Below are 24,449 nucleotides of genomic sequence, written 5' to 3'. Positions count from 1 at the left end.
TGCCTGTGCCCCCTGTCCTCACCTGCACCCCACATCCACCTGCACCCCGTGTCCTCACCTGTGCCCTGCATCCCGGCCTGTACCCCACATCCTTGGCTGCACCCCACATCCCCACCACTTTACTCTTGTCATTTTGCTGGCTGTCTTCCCTAACTGTGCACTGTGCTCTTGAGTGTGGGGTTCTGAATAGGCTGCAGTGTGTTGGGGGCCTCTGGGGGTGTAAAAAGAAAGAAATACATGTTGATTCACAGGTGTGTGATTTATACGTGTGGGAGTGCCTGGGGTGTGTGTGTGTGTGTGTGTGTGTGTGTGTGTGTGTACTTTTGTGTGTTTTTAGATGCTAATGTAAAGTAGACCAGGAGCATTTCTGTCTACAGAAATTAGTGGTATGATCTTGTTCCCACTTGGGAGGTGGAAATAATTATACTCCTCTGGCTTGTTTCTCATGGCTGGTGTGAGAAATTAACAAAATAATGTCTGTACTGGTACTTGGAAACTGTAAAGTAAAAAAAAAAATAAATAAATAAAACAAAAAGAAACTGTAAAGTGCCATGAAAACACATGGTCTTGATTATTTTCATTATTACCATTCTGCAAATTAAAGAGAGTAACTATAGCTATACATAGAAAGGCACATTCATATGCTAGTGAGAGAGAGAGAGAGAGTGTATTCATTCTTTTTCCAGTTTCAAACTGAGACCCTGGAATGAACTTCAAAATTCTGTTGTCCACTTTCTACTTGAGATTCTAAATCCTCCCAACTTGTTCCAGCACAGATGTATTTCCTGAATGGATGGACAGATGGATGGATGGATGGACGGATGGATGGAACAGGGAGGGAGGGAGGGAGGGAGGGAGGGACAGAGAGATGGAGTGACAGATGAATGGAAGCAGGGAAGGAGGGATGGAGGGATAGGTGGATGGGTGGATGGAAACAGGGAAGGAGGGATGAGTGGATGGATGGAGGGAGGGAGGGATGGAGGGAGGGATGGAAACAGGGAAGGAGAGATGGAAGGAAGGAGGGATGGAAGGATAGATGGATGGAGGGATGGAGGGATGGATGGATGGATGGATGGATGGATAGATGGATGAATGGAAACAGGGAAGGAGGGATGGAGGGATGAGTGGATGGAGGGATGGAGGTATGGATGGATAGATGGAGGGATGGAGGGATGGATGGAAACAGGGAAGGAAGGAAGGAGGGATGAGTGGATGGATGGAGGGATGGATGGAGGGATGGAGGGATGGAGGGATGAGTAGATGGGTGGCTGGAAGGGTGGAAGCATGGAGGGATGGATGGAGGGGGAGACAGAGGGATGGAGGGAAGGATAGATGGAGGGGTAGACAGATGGATGGGATGTGAAGGGGAAGTGATCTCCTTTCTGTCATTTTTGCTTTTTCTTCTCTCTCCTGCTTGGGGGGGTGGAACTAACTCCTGGCTCCAGGCTGGTCCCCTGAGCCTGGTACCACCATCGGCCCCTGTGTCACTGTTGTGTTGGCTGTTGTGTTGCCATCCCCTCTGCCTGGAGCTGGGGTGGGGTCATACAAGAGCAGGTTAAAGAAGCAGGAGTGTACTTGAGTGCAGTCTGAGCCAGTGAAATGTCGGTTATTATTTCCAAGAGGTAGTTGCTGTCAACGCCCCTTGCTGATGCCCCTTCCTTATATGTGGGTGTCAAACCTCAGAGGAAAGAAGCTGAGTAAGAGGGTCCCTACCTCCTGAGGGGATAGTGCCCTCCCCTCTCCAGACATGCATGCACACACACCTGCACGCACCCGGAGCACCCCCACTCCACTCACACCTGCCAGTGTTTGGGGGTTGGCGACCTGGAGGCTGCTGGGGCAGACACAGGTCTTCAAATATAACTCTCATTCTCTCTCCTCTGTCTCTGTTTTAGTTACAGGAACTTGGTCAGTTTAAAGGATTTAATAAGTCCATGGAAAATTTGTTTCTGTCTGTTACCACCCACATGAAAAGTAAGTGGATGCCTCTGATGTGTTCTTCCCACCACCCCCCGGGCCAGCCAAGCCCATTGGCCGAGGCACGGCCAGGGACCTCTGTCTCTAGGCCCTGGGGAAAGCCACAGCGCTGGCCCTTCACCCCTCCCGTGCAGAGCAGGCCTCTGGTTTCCCGGAGGAAGAGGAGACACCCTTCACTGGAGTGGCTCAGTTTACCCCTACTGCTACCCACACCTGCCAGAGCTCAGCACAGACCTGGCAGCCGGTCCTGGCACCCATCACAGCCTCTCCCAAGGATCAGCGGAGACAGTAGAGGGTTCCAATGAATGAAAACTGGGAGCTTTCAGGCCAGGCAGGGCCCAGCGTCTGTCGCTTGCGTGGAACTACTTGTCCTTTCCTCCTTGGTAAATTTATCTTCTTCAGTTAGCAGTAACCCTATAATTTGTAGACGCAAGGAACCCAGAACTACCACTGCTCAGAATCTTGCCTCTTTCGATGTTGTTTCCTATCAGGTATTTCCCCCTGTGGATCTTAAGCTGCAAATCCCAGAGAATAGCCCCCACTTAGACCTGCTAAGGTGCCCAGAGCAGGCCAGGCATTTAGAGAAGGTCCTGAGTGGGATCAGGGGGTCTTGGGCATCCATTCTCTCTCACGGTGCTTCTGTTTGGTTTCTGCCCATGCCAATGCCTGTGGATGGGGTCGGGCTTGTGCCTTGGCTCTGAGACAGTCTTATTATTTGATTTTAATTAGTCCTCTGAGTTCCCCCACGAGCCCTTCCGAGCCGTATCGTGACAACTGAAATCAAAGCACCCTTTTTAGATAAACAGGGAAGTGACCATCTCACGAGACCGTCTGTCCCCCTCTGCTTCAGAAGGGCGAAGCAGCCAAATCTCATGCCACCTGTTTGCTAATAGAGCTCGGAGGTTTAAAACCACCCGTTAGTCTGCCGGGCTTGTGGACCACATCCGCCCTCCGTGCGCACCAGCCTTGGACGCGGGTTTCCAACTGGAACGGCGGCCTGAACTCGGAGCGGCTGGCCCCGTTCCTGCTGACGCTGCTCTTGTCGAAACTTCTCAGCGTCTCTTTCTAGAAGCACGGCCTCTACCCAAATCCATGCGGCTTATGTGAACTCCCCACCACTGTATTTTGGAATCATGTCTCAGCATTAACTCTGGCCTGGTAATCCCTCAGCCAGACGCCCAGAGAGGCAGGACGCACGTTTCATCTTGTCCCATGTCCCACTCGCCCTCCTACACACGCTGGGACCCACGCACGGGTACATTGGAGCGTGCTTTCGTACCCATAGCCTCGCCTGTACCCTTGCTTACATGTTGGAGACTTGCCGTGTCAATACCTCGAGTGTTATGGAGGTGGCATCAGTATAGAGCAGCAGACCCAGGTGGACAGCTGGGGCGAATCCCCGGTGTCAGGGGGTGGCGGGGGGGGATTCAAAAGAGCAAAGCAGCATCCTGTCTCTGCCATGGAATATGGACTGAAGCACCCCCCACCCCAGGTCCCCTCCCTGCTTGTTCAGACACTGGTGCTTCATGGGACGCCAGGACCTCAGCCCAGAGGCAGGGGTGGAAACACCCAGCTTTCTGGGCCCCCCCGGAGGGCGGTCTGCCCGGGGGGGGGGGGGGGGGGGGAGGGGGGGCGGGAGGCTCTACACCATTCACCCTGTCTCTGCCTCAGGGCACGTAGCAAGGGTGGGGCTGATTCCTGCTTCTTCAGGTCCTGAGCTGTCGTGCACAGGTCCCTCTTGATCCTTTTTGCTGTGTGTTTCCTACAGAAGTGGGTACAGAGGACGGCCTCATTCTGAGGGTGCCTGGGGCCTGGGGGGATGGCTGGAGGGGGCCTTAGCCTCAAGAGTTTAGGAAGCTGCCCCCAGAGCTACGACCTCTGGCGGCCCGTGTTGCCCCGTGAAGCCGATCCAGTTGGAAGAAAGCGATTTCCAGCCCTTTTTATTATCTTTGCATGTCTAGGAGATTCCAGCACTTTAGCACCACCCCCACCCCCGCTCAGAAGGGGAGGAGCAAATCGTTGATTTTCATTTCAGGACCATTCTGTGCTTCTCGCTGTTACTTTTCCTTTTCACCCGATGATGCTGATCACAAGCCTACTTGTTAGAAGCTGGATACTTAGGAGACACCCCCCACCTGCCTCGTCTGTGGACATAAATGGACCAGATGAAGGCACAGGCTTTGGGGTGAATGCCAAACAGATGGTGGTGAGGGGACACCCCCTCCCCCCGCCCCCAGGGCCTCACCCCCTTCATAGCTGGGCTGGAATTTAGCTGTATGAGGAGCCCAGGTTCACTGTCCACCTGGAGGGCCTGGTGTGCCGGGACCTTGCTCACTTCCAGGAGCAGAAAGTTGCCCCACGGTTTCCGGAGGGTAGACCCGCGGCCAGTGTGGACAGAAGCACTCTCAGAGAGGAGAGGTCCCGCACATCCTGGTGGGAAGGAGAATGCCCTGGGGTTTGGGGGGGCAGGCGAGCTTCTCCTCCGGAGAAAAGAGACACTCTGCAGATGTACCCTTGGCAGTACATGCAGGAATACCTAATCAAGAGCAACAACTGAGGATTATTTACACCCTGGAGCTGGGCCGTCCAGTATGCTAACCACAGGTGGCTCTTGAAGAGTGGCCTGCTGGGGGGCGGGGGGAGGTGTATTTTCAGGCTTTGTCTATTAAAATAGTTATAAGCGTACCCTGAATCTTCCGCCTCTCTTCAAAGTGTCCCAAGAGATGGTATTTACTTATAAATCTTTGTGAGGAGCCCTAAAAAAGCTGGCTGGTTTGTCAGGCTGCCTTTTTCGCGTTTGGACAACTGCGTGCTTATGACGGGTGGCCCGGGATACAGAGTGAGCTGGCTGGAAGTCCTTCCTTTCACTCTCGCCCTGACGGTGGCTGTCTGCCTACAGAGGCACATGGCCACACTGTCACCTTCTGGGAATCTGGATCCTCTGTCCTGTGCAGGGCGCCGTGTGCCCTGCGTCCAGCATGTGGCTTCTGGGGGTGGCTCCCCCTGAGCCCAGAGCTCAGAGCCGTCGTCCCCACACCGTGAGCCTAGCCTCAGAGACCTTGAGGCTCCTCAGGGGTGTGGTTGCAGGGCATCTCAGAGGAGGGCCCCACGAGTCTGTCAAAGCTGTGTGCTCCCACCTGTCATCCCTTGTATTTGTTTTCTAGAGTTTTCCAAGTCCCAGAATGACATGACCTCTGACAAGCAACTCCTAGCGACGGGTCCCAGGCAGTGTGCTAGCCGGACGGAGAGGAGGAGCCAGTCTGACACTGCCATCAACGTCACCACCAGGGTATTCCCTGAGGCCGCCGGGCCGCCACCAGAGCTACTTCTAGTCCATTTTCTCTATAGATTTCGTTTTCCTTTTCTTTTATTGCACAACACCAAGCAGTCTGAAGAAAACATAATTATAAACCCTTCTCTGTTGGGGAGGCCTGGCCAAATGAAGGTCAAATTCCAGGGTCGATTCGGAAAATAGTTCAGAGCAGGGAAAAGCTTCAGCCTAATTCTGAGCCCCTGGGGTCCCAGGTGTCCACGGGAACGCCTCACTGGTCTCAAGGCCACACCAAAGGCAGAGTGGCCCCCTGCAGGGCTGAGATGTGCCACGTTACTCCTGGGGTCCGAATACCTCATGGAGGGTCAAGAGGCCTTCTTGTTTCCAACAACCTCCAGTTCGAGTCTGATAGAAACCCACTAAAAACCTACGTGCCGCCTGACCGAGGGCAGTCACCAGGGAGGCTCCCTCCCGGTATCTAAACCACAAGAGAGAGAGCTCACCTAATAAAGGCTTTTAAGGAAATAATTACTCTGGCTTTCCACCAGGATTAACCAAGTCTGAAGCAGATGCACTGGGACAGGAGAGAAAATGTCTTTACAATCAGGACGCCTAGGTTCCAGTCCAGCGGAGGTGACCTGGCTAGGGCAGATGTCATCACCTGGTCAACAGGACTGCGCTGGGTGCCTGGATAGGACAGGTGTCCCTTCTCTGCCACTGTGGGCTCCGCTCGGGATGTCCCCAGACAGATTCCTTTAGGCAAGGAGATGAGGTTAGCCCCACCCTCCTGCTGGAACTTCCAGACACCCACTCTCGAGGTTTCAAATTCTGCCTCCATCCACGACCCTCTGCCTTGGGCACGTCACGTCAACTCCCGGAACGTCACTATGCCCTTGGTGAAAATGAAGGTGATGATACCTGTTCCGCCCAAAGGCACAGGCCGCTTATAAAGATCCCCGAGATAATATAGTATCTAAATTGCTACCTAAGCCATCTACATATACTATCTGAATTGCCGGTCTTCCTAATTATCTGCCAGACTCCACTCAGGGCTTTACCCAGGCCATCTCATTTTATCCTCACACTACCTCGTGAACTATGTATTGCATTTGGCCCTGTTGTCCATTTAGGGAAACTGAGGCTTAGAGAGATGATGTCAGTGCCCGCGGTTACATAACCCGAAAGCAGTGGGTGGTCTTGGCTTGGAGGCTGAATTCTGGAGCAGCTGTTCTCAGTGTTTGTGTGTGTGTGTGTGTGTGTGTGTGTGAGTCACTTGGGAATGTTGTTGACATGCAGAGTCTGACTCAGTAGATCTGGGGCAGGTGTGAGATGTGGCATCTCCAGTGAGTTTCTGAGGAGCTCTTGGGTGAGCGGGTTGTGGCTCCTGGCCCCTGGGACCTCGCTAGATTTAGGAGGAGGCGTCTAGAGTGTGTGAGATGCATTTGGAAGGCCTTTGAGACGCCAAAGGGCCAACAAGCGTTCGTTCCTGTTGGCTCCCCAGGGTCTACACAAACACCGTTCCAGACACCATCCCTGAGTCAACAGACGGAGGAGAGGTTCACGTGCATTTAGGAACCACTATGTTCCAAGCACGGGGGTGGTTATTACGTACTAGTCACGTTTAGTTCTTGCAGAAATGCTGAGGCGGATATTGTCACTCCCATGATGAAGATCCAGGATCTGAGTTTCAGCGAGAGGGTAACCAACCTGCCTAATGTCACGTAACTAATACAATGTGGAGCCGGGAGTAGAGTCCCAAGTTTGTAGGTTCTGAATCCTAAACTTGTAACTTCCTCATTATATGCCCCACATAAGGACGACAAATGAGGACCCAAATCCTTGGGATGGAGCCCCTCGGATGCTAACACTCACTAAGGTTACCAGGCACTGTTCTTCGTGTAAAGCCCTTATAGATACTAAATCCTTACAGCAACCCTGTGAGGCCTGGGCTATCACTGTCCCTATGAAAGATGAGGGACAAAGGGGAAAGAGATGACCAAGGGGTAATGTGGTCGGAAGTGTCGGGGCGAGGCAGAGTCTGTTCCAGACACCACACCTGTGACGCCTGCGGGAAAAGATGCCAACAGGGTTTGTGGACGGCATGTTTCTGCTTCCGATGCCTGTGCCATGTGATAGGGCATCCCAGGTTTCCCAGGCTTAGTTTCTGGCCTCCCCTACTGCATGTGCATGGGGAACGAGCCTGCTGGGTAATTGCAGGGTTGTCTGATGGGACAAGGGAGCTTGAGGGTCGAAGCGAGGAGGAACAGGGGAGGCCATGGCGAGACAGCCCCCACCATCTGGACGCTCTGCCACTTGCATCCAGTTGACTGCCATGCTCTTGAAGCGACACGCTTTCTACTTTTTGCAGGCATTCTGTCTCCCCACCTTCCTTGAGGATACGGCTGTTTTGGAGCAATGTAGCCAAATGTTTATAAAGTACTCAGCAATCATGGCATGATCTATAAATGCTAAATAATCACAGGGTTGACATATAAAGAGTACATCTTTAAATAGGACGTTTGTCAGACTGCAATTACACATGCCCTCGTTGGTGAGCTCATAAAACTGACACATTTCCATCGGAACGCCTCGGAGCATTCTGCCAACCTTAAGCACACCACGTGGTGCCCTTTGGAGGCAGGGGGTGTCAGTGCCCACTTTGCAGGTGGCTAGACTGAGGCACAGAAATAGGAGATAACTTTCTTAGGACCACGTGGTGACTCTGAGCTGGTAACTGAGAAAACGGCTCAGGACGGCTTCTATGCCACTTCTCTGACCATTAAGCATGCACCGCATGTTCCGGAAATGCTCCCATAAAGACCCTCATTTACCCATGTGGGCCGGGATTCTTTAAGAGGTGAACTCTCTCCCCTGTCCTTTGAGACTTCCTGTGCATCCCCGTGGGATTTTATTGTGCATCGTATTAATGTGTGGCTGATCTATATTGGCCGTAAAGACCCTGTTAACCAGGAAGGAAACACGAGAAGCTGTTGGGAGGGGTTGTCTCCGAGGAGTGGGACAAGGACGGAGGCGGGGAAGAAACCCTTTCTTTCATTCGGTGCCCCTTTATGTGAAGTTTTCCCACGTCCTGTGAAATCTGAAGAAACCATCCGCCCCCAGGGCATGGCGTTTCTGCATCCTTCTTTCCCCCACCTGCTGGCCACACGTAAAGGCTGAGCAGCCAGAGAAAAGGGAGGCAATGGCATTGAGTTCAAGGATGAAAACACTTGGTCTTAGACTTGAGGGCTGTTGACCCCCTTGATGGTCCCAGGAGAGGCGGCCTACCTCTCGGCCGGGACAGGACGTGGCTCAGAGCACGTATTGTTGGCCGAGCCCAGCCCCGGTGGTTGTCTGAGACCCTCGGATGCAGGCTTGGTGGCAACAGGTGCTCTCCCTTTTCACGTTTAAGATCAGCTAAAACAAACAATCCCACACGCATGAATTGTGTGGTTCCAGGGAGTCCATAATTTGATCAAATCGAGCCTAATGTTTATTGATCTTTCAGCATATAATATGAAACTTAATAACTGTACAGAGTAGACCTCATTCAGGGCGATCATTTTTCTCTGTAATCTGACCCAAACTAGATAGCTACTGAAATACATTAAAAATCACAGGGGAAATAAATGCCTTTCTCAATGTCGTCAATAGGCTGCCATCTGAATCTCGATGCCCTTTCACAGGGCACTGAGTCTGACAGAGTCATTTAGATCCTTCAGAATTTACCAGGGAAGAGGTGAACGCCAAAGTTCAAGTCGATTCCTTAGTCGAAATAGGGATGTTCTTCAGAACAGTGTCGGCTTTTCTAATGATTTCAAAATATTTATATCGGCACTTATGTTTCATTAACGTTTTTTCGGAATCCTAACATATTTGGAAACAGTCTTCCCTGGCTATGAATTTTTTTTTCCTGGCTATGAATTTGACATGCCACATGATCACTCTTATAAAGATAGTTCTTTGTCCCTTTTCGGAAACTTCTGTCATCAGTTTAAAAAAAATGTTTATTTATTTATTGCGTGAGAGGGAAGGGGGAAGGGGCAGAGAGAGAGACAGAGAGAGAGAGAATCCCAAGCAGGCTCCATACTCTAGGCGTGGAGCTGGACGTGGGGCTCAGTCCCACAAACCGTGAGATCATGACCTGAGCCTAAATCAAGAGTCGGACACTTAACCGACTGAGCCACCCAGGCGCCCCTGTCATCAACTTTTTTTTTTTTTTTTTTTTTATGATTTAAAAACTATGTTGCCTTAAAGAAAACTGGATTAGGTGGTTATATATTGAATGCCTATGTGTTACAAAGCTGTATATTAATATTTAGCCCATTTTATTCTTCCTCCCATTCCGACTGCTGCCTTACAGGCCGTTCCAAACGGAATCCACGTCCTCCAAGCCCCACCCCCCCCGCCCCGCCCCGGACACCGTCAGAAGGTAGAGGCCTTGCCGTAGGAGAGCCCTCTGACTACTTCCTCCCACTCAGTCTCTCTGGATCTTCAGCCACCTTTCCTCCTGCCTCAGGAATGGACGTTCCTTCCCGAGGTGGAGCCCTCCCCTGGGGGCTGGGTTCATCCTCCTCGCTCTCTTCTGGGACCTGCTCCATCAGCTCGCCGCTTTCCCCGCTTCTGTTTCTCCTCAACCTGCAAGTTAGCCCTGACGCCCCCCGCCTTCAAAAAGAAAAACAGCATCTTCTGAAGGATCCCCTTCAGCTGCTCTTCCACTTCCTCATCTCAGCCCAAGTCCACAAAAACGTCCTCTGCCCTTGCCCCCCATCACCCTCCCTCCTGTTCACTCCTAGCTTCCGTGCAGTCCGTTCCCTGTGCCAGGGCGACACTGCTCCCTGGCACCCCTGATTGAAAAGCCTGCTGGCCCATTTGAGCATCACCCCCATCAATGACTTTGTCACCTTTGACACAGTTGGCCAGAATTCTACACTTTTCTTTAATTACAAGAATGGTTTTATTGCTTGTATGTATAATAAAACCTAGGCCTACACACTAATGAAAGTTTAGAAAACACAGACGAGGAGGAGGAGGGGGAGGAGGCAGGAGAGGAGAAAAATCAAGCAAGCACTGAGCCGGACCAGTCACTTGGAGCACACACGTACATTCACTTTGCAAACACGATGCCATGCTGCACATCCACTTTTGTTATTTGCTTTCTCAAGAATCTCTAACTTTATATTTTAATTTCTTCCCTGTCAATACATACATATTGTCATTGTTTTGCAGCTATTTTTTAGGGCTTTTTAAAAGTGATTATTTATTTTGAGAGAGAGCATGAGCGGGGCAGGGGCAGAGAGAGAGGGGGAGAGAGAGAATCCCAAGCAGGTTCCCCAGTGTCAGTGTGTAGCCTGATGCGGGGCTCGAACTCATGAACTGTGAGATCATGACGGGAGCCACCCGGGCGCCCGTAGGACTTTTAATTCATGCCGCGAGATTGCCCTCCTCTGAGGTTGACTCAGTTTACGACCACCAGAGGTGGAGTAGCCCGCTTTTCAGCACCCCTGCTGGCACCAAATGTTACACTTTTTAAAAAAAAAATATTTTTGAATGTGTATTTATTTTTGAGAGAGAGGGGGGCGGACAGAGAGAGAAGGAGACACAGAATCTGAAGCAGGCTCCAGGCTCTGAGCTGTCAGCACAGAGCCCGACGCAGGGCTCGAACCCATGAACCACAAGATCATGATCTGGGCTGAAGTCGGCAGCTTAACCGACTGAGCCACCCGGGTGCCCCCAAATGTTATACTTTCTATTTTAATATTTGCTAATTTGATAGGCCAGTTTTAAAAATCTCCATTTCTTTAATTTCAGGTGAGCCTTTTCTCATACTCTTCTCCTTTGTGAACATCCTTCATGCCCGAAATCCTCCCCTTGGATCTGTAGTTCTTCTGGCTGTCTCCTCCCCTGGGCCGGCTCTTTGGGGACCCCCCCCTCCGCCAAGCTACCTTTTCTCTGGAAAGCCTGACACAGCAGGAATCTGGCCTCTTGAGTCTCTTTGGTTGCGTGGGTCATCAGCAAGTCTAGGAGCATGCTCGGTACTTGACCATCAGCATAGGCCCACCACTCACCATGCCCCTCCTTTGAGTCTCTCCACAGCCAGCCTTGAACCTCCCACTCAGGTCCTACTTTCCGCTAAAGATCATCCTGACACCCCCTTCTGCATAAGCTCTCCACCCCCTCTTTCCCATGGACTTGGCTTGTGCCTCCATTTCAGTGGTGGGTCTATTCCCTACCAGCCGGGTGAGCCCCTGGAGAGCGGATGATGCTTCTTCTTCCCGCTCCCTTCTCCTCTGCCCCCCTCTTTCTGCCCCAGGACTTAGAGCAGTGGGTCAAAGATAGGATCGCTTAACAAATGTCTGATGGAGCTGAGCTGATGTTCTGGGGATCGAGAGCATGAACAGTAATTGGGAACTAATCATTTCTTCCACGTGTTCCCTAATATTCTCAGTCTTTCATTCCTGAGAATTACAGCGATGATGCAAATGTTACATTTGTTATATTTCCAAGTTCCACTTCCAGCATCAAAATGTAAAGTCTGGATTCAGAAACTTTGTACTTCCAGCCAGGAAGAGGTTTCCTACCTTGGGCATTGTGTTTTTGGCTCTGTGCTAGCCCTGTCCAATAGAAGCTTCTAATCACGGCCACATGTGGCTGCTGGGCACCTGAAATGTGTCTCGTGCAACTGAGGAGTTAAATTTTTTTAATTTTAGTTGCTTTTAACCAATGAGAATTTAAACTTCTATAGCCACGTGTAGCTAGCGACTAGCACATTGGAAAGCACAGCTCTATACATGATAAAAGGGGTACTGACTATTTTATAAAATTTAGAGACATATTTTAATTTTTCCCTTTTTTTTAATGAGCACATTACAACTAAAACTCTGATAGGCTAAATATTGTATTTCAGGTGATTAAATGCAGGGATCGCTATTAAGGTCAACGTGTGGACTTGATTTTTCTTTAAGACTTACTAATCCATAAGTGACCCACCCACCACCGTTCATGAATATCCCAGTGCTTGCTGATGCCTGCCCGGGGCCCTGCGGGTGTGTGTGTATGCATTTATTCAAACGGAAGCGTGCTCTCTTACTCAGCACCCAGAAGTTTGCACGTGAGTGCCGTCAGGTCAGAGGTGCAGGCTCTGCTCATCGCAGTCACCACCTTTGAACAAAATCACACTAGGATACAGACTCTGTTAATTCCGTGTTTCCTTTTCCAGAAGCCAAGCACACCAGATATTCTGAAACCTCTCAACCAAGAGAGTCCCAGACACCTTACTAACCCTGTTTCGAAGCAAGAGGACGTCTCATCCAGGCCAACGCCCAGCTCTTTGTTCTCAGGAGGCTTGAGACACGTGAGTCTCATCTAACACTCTGGACCCCTGATGTGTGGCGGTCGCCATGATGTCGGACGGGGTTGGTGGGCGGGGGTAGGAGGGAAGTGTTGTCTTGTGGCATAAACTGGAACGTGACAACAGGACTTGGAGGTAATATTTTACTCAGACTGGGAGCTGGGGAAACCTGGCTATATACTTTGATGGTTTTTCTTTCATACACACAGATAGCAATGAATAATAAATAACGGCATATTTGGATGAGCAGTTTTTACTCTCAATGAGGTCAACGTATCAAATATTTCTCTTACAATTATTTCTGTGTCTTGTCTACCCACAAGTCATGAAGACATTCTCTTGTTCTCTTCTAGAAACTTTAGGAAAATTTCATTGTTCTGTGTAGGTCTGTGCCCCTGATCATTAATGTTTGTGAATAGTATAGGTTGAGGTTCATTCTTTCCACGTGGACACCCAGTTATTCCAGCACCCTTTGTTCACAAAACGACTCTCATTTCCCCATTGACTTTGGTATCTTTGTTGAAAATCAAGTAACCGTGCCGGAGCGGGTCTTTTTTGGGACTCTTCACTCTGTTCCTCTCATCTCTGTGCTCTAGCCCAGACCACACCGTCCTGATTACTGCAGGAAGTCATGAAGTCAAGTTTCCTAAGTCCTTCAACTGTGCTCTTCTTTTTCAACATGTTTTAAAGGTTGGCTCTGTTGATAGGCAAGCCTTTTATTCATTCTTTTGTGGCTTCAAAAACACTGACGGAATGCTTACGTTAGCCTCAAATTGTGATATGTGGTGTGACAGAGCCTTGGGTGACAGGTCACGAGGCCTCGATCACCGTGATAGCTCTTTACCTTATTAAATAATCTTAGACGGGCGCCTGGGTGGCTCAGTCGGTTGGGTGTCCGACTTTGGCTCAGGTCATGATCTCGCGGTTTGTGAGTTCGAGCCCCATGTTGGGCTCTGTGCTGACAGCTTGGAGCCTGGAGCCTGCTTCCGATTCTGCGTCTCCTCTCTGTGGCCCTCCCATGCTCATACTCTGTCTCTGTCTCTCAATAATGAATAAACGTTAAAAAAATTAAAAAAAATAATCTTAGACAATGGCAGAAACTCTCCAAACTTCAGTGTCCTCATCAAGGAAATGGGTATCAAGCCTGTTCTTTTTATTTCACTGGATTGTTTTGAGAATGAAAATGCACTCATTCCATGGTGTATTATAGTGGTTATGAACTCAGCTTCCAGGGCCATCTGAGTGGCTCAGTCAGGTGAGGATCCGACTCTTGATTTCGACTCAGGTCATAATCTCACATCTTATGGGTTCGAGCCCTACGTTGGGCTCCACACTGACGGTGCAGAACCTGCTTGGGATTCTCTCTCTCTGCCCCATCCCTGCTCATGCTTGCTTGCGCGCGCGCGCTCTCTCTCTCAAAATAAATAAACTTAAAAAAAATAAAAAGAACTCAGCTCCTAGAAACCACCTTCTTGGTTCACATTTCAGCTCCTATAGTGTGACCCAGAGCAAGTCCCTTAACCTCTCTGTGCATTGGGGTGGTTGTGTTTTTATGGAAAATGATACTCACTTTAGAAAACGATTAACTTACCCCCATCCTATCTACATGAATATCTGGTAGAACATTACAAAGTCATGGCGAAAGCAGGCCAGACCCGTGCACTGAATAGGTAACATCCTAGACTCAATCTGCTAAATGCTGGCAGCTCCCAAACCAGCCCTTCACTGAGTGGTCCTGCCTCTTTCGGAACCACTGCTCTATACCCGCACTACTCAAAATGTGGGGCCAACAGCCCTGACATCACCTGGGACCTTCCAGAAATCAGAGTCTCTGGCCCCATCCCAGACCTACTGGGTCAGAATCTGCAATTTAACAAGAGCCCCAGGTGATTCATATGCACCATAAAGTTTGAGAAACGCTGCTTGAGCTCTAGCAGTTTCAAACCTGAGTAAAGTATGTCATTTGTTAAGGATTTCTTAACAGTCAAGGGCCATGCTGTCCACTACAGTAGCCATTAGTCACATGTGACTGTTGAGCACTTGAATTATGGCTAGTCCGAAATGAGTATATAAAATACACACTGCCCAGGAGCTGATTATAATGTTTTTTGTCAATTATATCTAAATAAATAAAATACACACTGGGTTTTAAAGACTTAAGTAGGAAAAAATACAAAAGGTGTCATTAATAACTTTTATATTGACATATGTTGAAATGATAGTATTTTGGATATATGACATTAATAAAATGTACAGGCATACCTCCTAGATACTGTCACTTCCAGGCCACCTCAGTAAGGTGAAGATCATAATAAAGTCAAATGAATGTTTGTTTCCAGTGCATATAAAAGTTATGTTCACCCTACACCCTAGTTGGTTTCAGTGTGCAATGACATTATGTCTAAAAAAACCGATGTACGTGCCTTAATTAAAAAATACTTTATTGCTAAAAAATGCTACCCATCATCCTCTGAGCTTGGAGTTGTAATCATTGATCACAGCTCTCCATAACAAATATAGTAATAATGAAACCGTTCGAAAGATCGTGAAAATTACCAAAATGTGACACAGGCACGAAGTGAGCAAACGCCGTGGTTAGAACAGCAGTGATAGACTGGCTGGAAACGGGGTTCCCACAGACCCTCAGTTTGCAAAACACACAACATCTGTGAAATGCAATAAAACCAGGGATGCCTGTATTATTAAAATTAATCTCACCTGTTTTTAAAAAATAGGCCACTAGGGAATTTTAAATAGTTTTTAAGTTTATTTATTTAGAGAGAAAGCACACACACAAACAGGCAGGGGAGGGGCACAGAGAGAGAGCGAGAGAGAGAGAGAGAGAGAGAGAGAATCCCAAACAGGCTGTGGGCACAGAGCCCGACGCAGGGCTCGATCCCACGAACTATGAGAGGATGACCTGAGCTGAGATCAAGGGTCAGACACTTAATGAGCCACCCAGGTGCCCCTGGAGAATTTTAAATGACAGATTCGGCTCACATTCTAGTTCTGTGGAACAGCACCGGTCTGGGTACTGTGATTGTGCGTTCAGTGGCACCTGGGATGATCTAATGTGGAATTACCCAAATGTTGCGTCATGTGCCTCTGTGCGCTTCCTGGGAAGAAGGTTCGTGTTTCCATCAGTTCTCAGACAGGTCTGCACACCCACACTGGTCAAGGACCAGGAGTGAAAAGCAAACTCGGTTCACACAAGTTCTTCCCGGGAGCCTCCCGAGTCCCAGCGGGGTGTAACCACCTGCCCCCGGGGAAGAAACGACCCTGCGCCCTGGCCCTCTGCTTCTTGGTGCCTTTTCGTTCCAGAGACTGAGGTGGTGAGAACCTCGGCTAGCCGGGCCAGGAGGCCTCAGAAAGCTATGCTTGAGGGTGGGTTAGCCCCTTTCTTCACAGCTGGGTGTTGTAGGTGCTGGAGAATAGTTCAGCGAGGTGGAAGAGCAGAGGAAACGCTTCTCTGAGGGTGAGATAGGCAAGGATGGTTCCAGAACATTCTCTCATTGGGTTCAACCCTGCGGTGGGTCTGAGACAGGAAGAGCTTTTCCAAGATTCTCTGCAAGGTTTGCCCCTACTCCAGCCGATGGAAGGATGCCAGCTAGCTTGAGCTTTTTTTAAAAGGCTGGTCCTGAGGGTGACGCTAGCCTTCTGGGAGAGTCCAAGGGGCAGCTTCCCCAGAACTGCCCAGGGTCCCACAGACTAAACTCTAAGCTCCTCCAGGGGCCAGAATCATGTCTTTGGGTGCCCAGAAACTAACACATAGGCATGGACATGAGCTAGGATCCACCCCATGTGGTCCACGAGGCCCCACACGACTTCCCACACACGCCCCACCTGCCCCCTTGCTCGTTCCACATAACCGCACTGGCCGTTGAACACGCGAGACGCAAGCCTGCCCTGGGGGCATTTCTGCCCTCTCCCATGTGGCACCACACCCATTGACTCCCTTCCTTTAAATCTTTGCTCCAAGGTCACATTGTAGGCGGGGTCTACCCCCTGCCCTGTCCTGCCCTCCATCGCCCTTACCTTCTCTCTGTTACCCATATTCTTATCACCTTCTATAGCTGTGTAATTGGTTTATCTGTTGTTTGTTGTCTCCTGTAAGTCCCACGTGCCCAAGCAGTGCCTGACCCTGAAGCAGCACTTGGTAAACACATGCGGAATGACCGTGTTACTCCTACCCGGAGCTCTGGTTTCCTGAAAGCCTACTGTGTGCTAACGACCGAGCCAGGTGTCTCCCCTGGCAATCGTTCGCACAACCATCTGGTCAGGTGGATGCTATTGTCCCATTTCACAAATGGGAAGGCAGGTTCCCAGAGGTTAAGGCGGCTCACTGAGGTCAGACGGTAACCGCTGAGCCCTGACTCAACACCCAGAGCCGCGCGAGTCAAAGCCCTGGGGTTCCGTTGGGCTCTCCGATGGAGTGGGTTTCCTGCCCTCAGTCCCTGGTTCAGCTGCACTGGCCTGGGGCCGCCCCGCACCTAGAAAACCTCTCGGACTGCTGGGAAATGATGCTGTGGCAAGGAGACGCGGGTGAGTGTGTTTGTCTCGCTCTGTCCTTCAAACTACACCGCAAATTCAACTGGGCTCCCCTTCGTCCTTTCTTCTAGTGGGCTCGGATGTGTGCCCTTCAAGTTCTCCTCGTGGAGTTGAACTATTATGTGATTAAACCTGTTCCTTTAGGCTGAAGCAGTGTTTGAGGAAACGAAACTCCCACAAAGCAAATACTGATTATTGCTTCTTGCCCAGAGATGTTGCCTGTTCTTCCGACAGACCTTGAGGCTAAGAGCCAGGAAGTTTGGATAAAGCTTACCAAATCTCTACTTACTACAAAAGGAGAAAGCCAAAGGGGCAGTAAATAGGGGGAAACACTCAACCTCCCAGGTAGTTAAGTCAGTGCAAAATGAAAGCAAGCTCTGCTTTAGGGTCATTTCAGCAAATTTTAGAAGTGATACAGGTCCATGTTGGCAGGGGTATGGAGCTAGCTGCAGGCATCTTTATAAACTCCTGGGGTCTGCGGGAGGGCCTTTACCTATGTGTATCAAAAGCCTTGAAAATGCTTCTCTTAAAATGTTCTCTTAAATCAAACAATTCAGTTACAGGAAATATTCTTGAAAAATTATCGTGAATGTTGCCCAAAATGTGTGTACGTGGATGTCCAGGGAACCTTGTTTATAACTTTTAATTTTGAAGAATTGGAAACAACCAAAATATTCAAAATAGGGCAATGGTTAAATGAATTATGGTATATTGATTCAGAGGAATACTTTGTAGCTATTAAAAAGAATGTTGAAGAATATTAATATAGAAAATATATGCTGACAAATGAAAATATAAGGTTATAAAATAGTATGATAGTAGCACATCTTTATAAAAGCAATGTGATTCTACTATAGACTTTGCAAACCAAGTGGGAGGATTATACCCAAATTTGACCCTGAAATGATGGGGTTATGCTTTTTTCTTAAAAATTTTTTGGGGGCTCATGTGTGTTTTCTGTATTTTTCCTATAAACATGTAATATTTTGGGAGAAAAAAATAAGTTGTTAAAAAAAATAAGTTCAGGGGTGCCTGGGTGGCTCAGTCCATTAAGTGTCTAACTTTGGCTCAGGTCATGATCACATGGTTCATGGGTTCGAGCCCTGCGCTGGGCTCTGTGCTGACAGCTCAGAGCCTGGAGCCTGGTTTTGGATTCTGTGTCTCCCTCTCTCTCTGCTCCTCCCCTGCTCATATTCTGTCTGTCTGTCTGTCTCTCTCTCTCTCTCTCTCAAAAATAAATATTTTTTAAAAATTAAAAAAATAAGTTCAGTTATCAGAAGTAGAACTTGGTGGAGTGAAGAAATACGTTAACATTTTAGCGTTCCCACGGGAAAACAAATCCTACCAGAGTTCCTGTCTGGTTTTTAATTTTGTTTATACTTATGTTTAAAAAAAAGCTAAAAAGGAATGCATTTATATCAGTGTTTTCAAACAGCTTACACTTTTCCTGCCAGAAGGTGTTGTGATTGGCAGGCGTGACAGTGGAATACTGTTCGGAAGCGATAGTGAATGAACTCAAACCACAACGACCACATGGATGAATTTAAAAAGCAGAGTATCAAGAGAAAGTCAGTTATAGAGGAATAGGTACCCAGTAGGATTCTAATTATATAAATTCCAAGCTCAGGCAAAACTAACCAATATATTGTTTGGGGGCATCTACTACATCTGTACTAAAACCATAAAGAGAAACGAGGATGATTAACAGGAGACTTCGAAACAGCATTTCCTCAGGGACAGAAAAGAGGCACTGGACAGAGGCAGGGCCCCGGGGCACTTCTGAGGTCCTGGTTATGTTGTTTTACTCCAGCTGAGTGGTGGGTACATGGATGTCCATTTCATAATTATTATTTAACTATATCAATTATATGTACTTTTTGATATAGTTTTATAATAAAGAAGGAAAAAAAGAGAAAAGAAAAGGAGATGATTTATCCCGCTTACAAAGGGCAGCCACATTGTCTGGCATTTTCCAAATGGTAACGAATGTTCTATACTATGTGTGGGGATGGTTCTAAGTCTCCTTATGTATTTATTTTTTAATACATATATATATATATATATATATATATATATATATTTAATGTTTACTTTTGAGAGAGAGCGACAGAGACAGAATGTGAGCAGGGGAGGAGCAGAGAGAGAGGGAAACAGAATCCGAAGCAGGCTCCAGGCTCTGAGCTGTCAGCACAGAGCCTGATGCAGGGCTCAAACTCACAATCGCGAGATCATGACCTGAGCCGCAGTCAGACGTTTAACTGACTGAGCCCCTAAGTGCCCCTCTAAGTCTCTTTAGATGCATTAACTAATTGAGCCTCATCCCAGTCTTATGGAATAGATCCCCATTTTACACATGAGGAAACTGAGACTAGAGAGGTTATGAATATGGTTCAAGAGCACACAGCCACTAAGTGTCAGGGCCAGGAGCTGAATGAAAGCCTGTCAGGCTTCACTGCCACCATTTGGACCACTCTGCAGTAATGCTCTCAGCGTGTTCTTGGTGATCAGGACTTTTTCTTTCTAAAGTATGCAGTTGGCTCTTCAACAATGTGAACCTTAGGGGCATTGACCCCCTGTGCAGTCGAGAATTAGTGTATAACTTTCAACTCCCCCAAAACTTAATAGCCCACTGTTGACCAGAAGCCTTACTGATAACACAAATGGTCAACTGACACCTATTTTGGATGTTATATGTGTAATCACTGTAAACTAGAGGGCGCCTGGGTGGCTCAGTCAGTTAAAACGTCCGACTTCGGCTCAGGTCATGATCTCTCAGTCCGTGGATTTGAGCCCCGCATCGGGCTCTGTGCTGACAGCTCAGAGCCTGGAGCCTGCTTCGGATTCTGTGTCTCCCTTTCTCTCTGGCCCTTCCCTGCTCGTTCTCTCTCTCTCTCACTCTTTCTCAAAAATAAACATTAAAAAGAAATTTTTTAACGTACTGTAAACTAGAGAAAGGTAAACGTTAGGAAAATCATAAGGGAAGAGAAATCACATCTGTCGTACCGTCCTGTGCTTACTGGAAAGATCTGCCTCGTTCAAACCCATGTTGCTCAAGGGTCAGCTGTAGCTGTGGTTTCAGTTGACCCCTCCCGTCTTAACTTGGTAAAATAAGAGGGCATGGAGCCTTGCTCAAGGTCACGGTAGATAACGTGTGCCCTTCAGAGAAAACCACTGAATGTTCCCTGCCCGGCTGGAGTAGTTCTCCTTTGCTTTCGCTCAGATTTCCTTTCCTGTCAAGGCCCAACAGCACTAATGGCTCCAGGAAAAGTCAGGCTGAGCTCGTAGTTGCTCTTCTGGGCCCGGACTTCTTGGTGGACTCCGTCTGCTGTTCTTAGCTCCCGTTCTGGCTGGCAAGGGAAAGAGAACCAGAAAGCCCTCCCGAGGCAACAGTGGCAAAGACATAAATTATGTCAGGGATGCGGTTGACCAGAGGATGTGCTCTGCTGTCTTCTCACGATCTGAGGCTGCACGTTTCCTCCTGAAGCAGGCACAGCAGCTGACTTGCTCAGAGATCCTACCAGAAGCTGGTGGCCCAAGGAGTTAGGCCCCCCAGTCCACTTCCAGTCCTACCTCTGATTTCCTGGGCAACCTTTGGGTGCGTCCCAGCCGGCTTTGACCTCCGTGAACGTACTTATGAAATGAAGGAGGAGTCATTCTAACGCTTCCTGGATGCGTTATCACTCTGGGCACCGAGCTGGGTGAGCCAGGGGCAGCCCTCTCTGGACCTGTTCCTGAACAGCTGCACACACAACAGGGCGGGCCTCACGGCCAGTGTGAGTGTGCAGGGATCAAGTCTGCCCTGTTTTGTCCCCTGGGCCCGAAGTATTTCTCTGGGTAGCTCAGTTACCAACTCAGATCGACCATTTCATGCCTTCTCCAGTTTTTTTCAAGACTCTTTCAGATCTTCCACCCTGCTTTACTTCCTCATTTTGAGCAAATATCCCTTTTTACTTAAAAAAAAAAAAAAAAGAAAAGGGGGGGTGGGGAGATGGGTCTGGGTGGCTCTGTCGGCTGAGCATCCAATTTCAGCTCAGGTCAGGATTTCGTGGTTCGTGGGTACAAGCCCCGCATCGGGCTCTCTGCCGTCATTGGGGAGCCACTTCAGATCCTGTCTCCCTCTCTCCATGCTCTCTCTCAAAAATAAACATGAAAAAAAGAATCCGTTCAGAATTGCCTAATTCTCCTGATACCAAAATTAACCTCACTGTGTCTGTGCCCAACCTACTCTCCTTTCCCTCCCGAACGGAAGAAGCCAGCCACCGCGGCAGTATCTTGGGGCCCCTTCTCTCTTGCCCATTACTGTTTCTTCCATTAAAGATAGCATGTCTTTTCGTTCTCTGTCTTAGCGATTTTTGTCTTCGTCTTTGATTTTCAGCAAGTTTGTTATGTGCCGACATGTAGTTTCATTTAAAAATATTTTTCCTCTGGCATCTGCAGTGAAGTGACTTAAGGAAGTTCTACAAGATTACGACGACTACCCAACCAACCGAGTGAGTCGTCTTACTTAGTTCTACATATGGCTCTTTCCGGCACAAGACCGCCTACCCCATCGTGCCAGAATATTTACGTAGAGCACTTTTAAATCAAAGTACTCCAAGTGCTTTCTCTATCCCCTCCATAAATATTTACCGGGCACTCTTTGGTGAGCCAGGCCCCGAGCTGGGTGCTGGAGATACGGCGGAGGGCAGGAACGTGCAGAGCCCCACGTGCTAGGAGCTTCCAGTGGCTTTCAGTGGGTGTGACCCGCCTCCAGAGAGAATGGACTTTTGCTTCCAGCACACAGAGTGAAGGTCAACAGTCTTTATCCATCTGGTGTCCAGCTCGTTTGAAGCTGGGTTTCAGTCTTTGTGAGGACTGCTCCATTTCGAGTTGATTCTTCCTCCTGGGAAGGAAGCCGGTGGGGGAGTCCCCACTGAAAGTCTGGAGGTCTCCAAGCCCCTCCTCTGTGGTGGTCTTCTCCAGTAAGATGAACCTCTCAAAGCATTTTTAAGCTTCTCAGCTGCTCAGTGAGCCCTTCCAAATCAGCAAATCCCTTGAGGGGAAGAGAAGCATCTAGAGTCTGTCTCGCTGTGTCTCGCTTAGGTGCGGTTCCCCTTTCTCTGTGAACCCAGCTCAAGTTCTGTGTGCCTTTCAGGGCCCTGGACACCGGTGTGTGTCTCTCAACCCTTTGCTTGGCTCCTGAGCCCCATGGCTGCTGTGTTTCGCTTGACTTCCCTGTCTTCCTGCTTGCTTGCAAAGGGACAAATGCCTCAAAGGGAGACCGACCGCTCAGAAGGTCAGGCTCACGGCCACACTGCCCTTCTCTAGTAGCGTGGACCCCTCTCCCTGGCTGTCTTGGTAGCTCTACAATGGCCATGAAGCCGCTTGTGATTTAATTCAGTTTTCCGTCTGTTCTCGGCAGAAAAGTTGCTATAATACAACTTAGTCTGACGTGGCCCAAAGTGAGCCACGGGACGAATGCCATTTCAATTGTCGGAACTTTTTAGCACTTGAGATCCACACCCCTGTTCTGCGCACCAGCGGAGCCCGCCTTCCGCCGAGCGTCCCGACCTGTCTCTCTTCGCTGCTGTGCGCCTCATTGCTTCATGCTGTCTCCCCACTCCCTGCCTGTCTGGATGCGAGATTTCAAGATTGTGTTCCATTCCAACAATGGTGTGGATGTGGGCGGCTGAGCACCCACCTGCCCTCCAGAGCCGGTGACGGGGTGCGGCGAAGTTGGTTGTGTTCCTGACGTTAGTTAACTCAGGTTCGGGTCCTCCGATGAGCTGTTGGTTTCGTCTGGTTCGTCTCGGCGCTCTCTCTAGCGGGCGAGAAAGCCCCGGACTTTCTTCTTCGTTTCTTTTCGGGATGTTTGACGGTGTAGAGGAACTTGTTGGGAATTAGAAGTGGAAATCATTTTTTTTTTCCCCTCTATTTTCATAGTCAGCACTGAGATTTTGCATGTGAATGGGGCAAATATTGAAACCACTTTAACAGTGATACAGCAGTTCGTTTGTCTTTTAGGCACAGGCGTCCCACGCGACCTGTCTATGTTATGTAAGCTCACAGTGTCCTCACTTATGGTGGCAGTTTTGTTTCTCGTTTTAGGTACCCATAAAAATCGAAACACAATTACTCTTGTTCTTGACTACATACTTCACACGTTTCATTCCATTTACTCCTTACCGTAACCCAAGGAGACTAGTATTAATTTTTCCATTTAGACTTTGATGTCGCTCCCTTAGCAGAACAAGCCTTTGAATCAGCCCTGTGGGACTCCCAGTCATGGTGCTTGGCAGGCCTGCTCTCTGGCTCTCCACGTGGCTGTTCCTGCCATGGGTATTCTCTGCTCTCCTGAGACTTATCTTTGCAGAATTACGGAGGAGATCAGCCACTTCATCCCAACTGATTTGTGTTAAAGAATGAGATTGTGCAAGCTGGGCAAGACCAGACTTTCTGAGGATTTCTCATCTCCTTAGGAAAGAATGTGTGGCAACTTATTTTGGCAAAGTACAAACTGGTGTATTATTAACTTACTGTGAGTCAGGATGCTTGCTTTGTGTGATTTTTTTTTTTTTTTTTTTTTGAGATCTTGAAGCCAGAACTGCCAACAACAACAACAAAAGGATTAATTGTGAACTAATTCATTGTATCTGTCATTCTTGATTTCAGGCAAGTCTACTTAGCATTAACAGCACTTGTACAGAGATGGGAAATTTTGACAATGCTAATGTCACTGGAGAAATAGAGTTTGCCATTCGTTATTGCTTCAAAACCTGCTCTTTAGAAATATGCATCAAGGCCTGTAAGAATCTTGCCTATGGAGAGGAAAAGAAGAAAAAGTGCAATCCGTAAGTTTCTTTTTCTAAGTTTTGACATTAGATGATAGGCATATTGGGTCTAAAGTTTATATAGAAAAGTAAAAGTCGAAAATAAACCAAGACAATTGTAAAAAAACAAAAACTAGACTAAAAAGCCATAACAAGAATTATTTTAAGGCTGCACTAATTCAAACAATGTGCTATTGATGCAATGATAGATAAGTAGGTCAACTGAGCAGAATCAGAGGTCCAGATGCAGACCTAAGCTATATTTGGGAGTTTCTAGGATCAAGGGGCTATTAGAAATCAGTGCGGAAAAGATGAATGTCAATGCATGCTGTTGGGAAATTTGACTTCCCATACAGGAAAAACCAAACCAAAAACCTGTCTCACATAATCTGTAAACAGATTAAAGATTTTTTCCAGGGCACCTGGATGGCTCAGTCAGTTGAGCGTCTGACTCTTGATTTCGGCTCAGGTCATGAATCCAAGGTCATGGGATCGA

At 48.5% G+C, this 24,449-nt stretch overlaps 1 protein-coding gene across 9 annotated transcripts in view; it reads left to right on the top strand.

Annotated features, from left to right (window-relative positions):
• SYTL3 (synaptotagmin like 3) overlaps positions 1 to 24,449 on the top strand; it is a 93,459-nt gene that overhangs the window by 53,257 nt on the left and 15,753 nt on the right. For 8 of the 9 annotated variants that reach the window (XM_053222025.1, XM_053222023.1, XM_015080852.3 and 5 more), the window contains 4 exons: positions 1,896 to 1,974; positions 5,142 to 5,266; positions 12,465 to 12,599; positions 23,796 to 23,974. In XM_053222025.1, the coding sequence (XP_053078000.1) occupies positions 1,896 to 1,974; positions 5,142 to 5,266; positions 12,465 to 12,599; positions 23,796 to 23,974 (518 nt within the window). The remainder of the gene's footprint in view (positions 1 to 1,895; positions 1,975 to 5,141; positions 5,267 to 12,464; positions 12,600 to 23,795; positions 23,975 to 24,449) is intronic. The other variant, XM_053222026.1, reaches the window with a different exon arrangement.

Source organism: Acinonyx jubatus, chromosome B2 (assembly GCF_027475565.1).
Source record: "Acinonyx jubatus isolate Ajub_Pintada_27869175 chromosome B2, VMU_Ajub_asm_v1.0, whole genome shotgun sequence".
Taxonomy (NCBI): domain Eukaryota; kingdom Metazoa; phylum Chordata; class Mammalia; order Carnivora; family Felidae; genus Acinonyx; species Acinonyx jubatus.
This window is presented reverse-complemented; position numbering and strand designations above follow the sequence as displayed.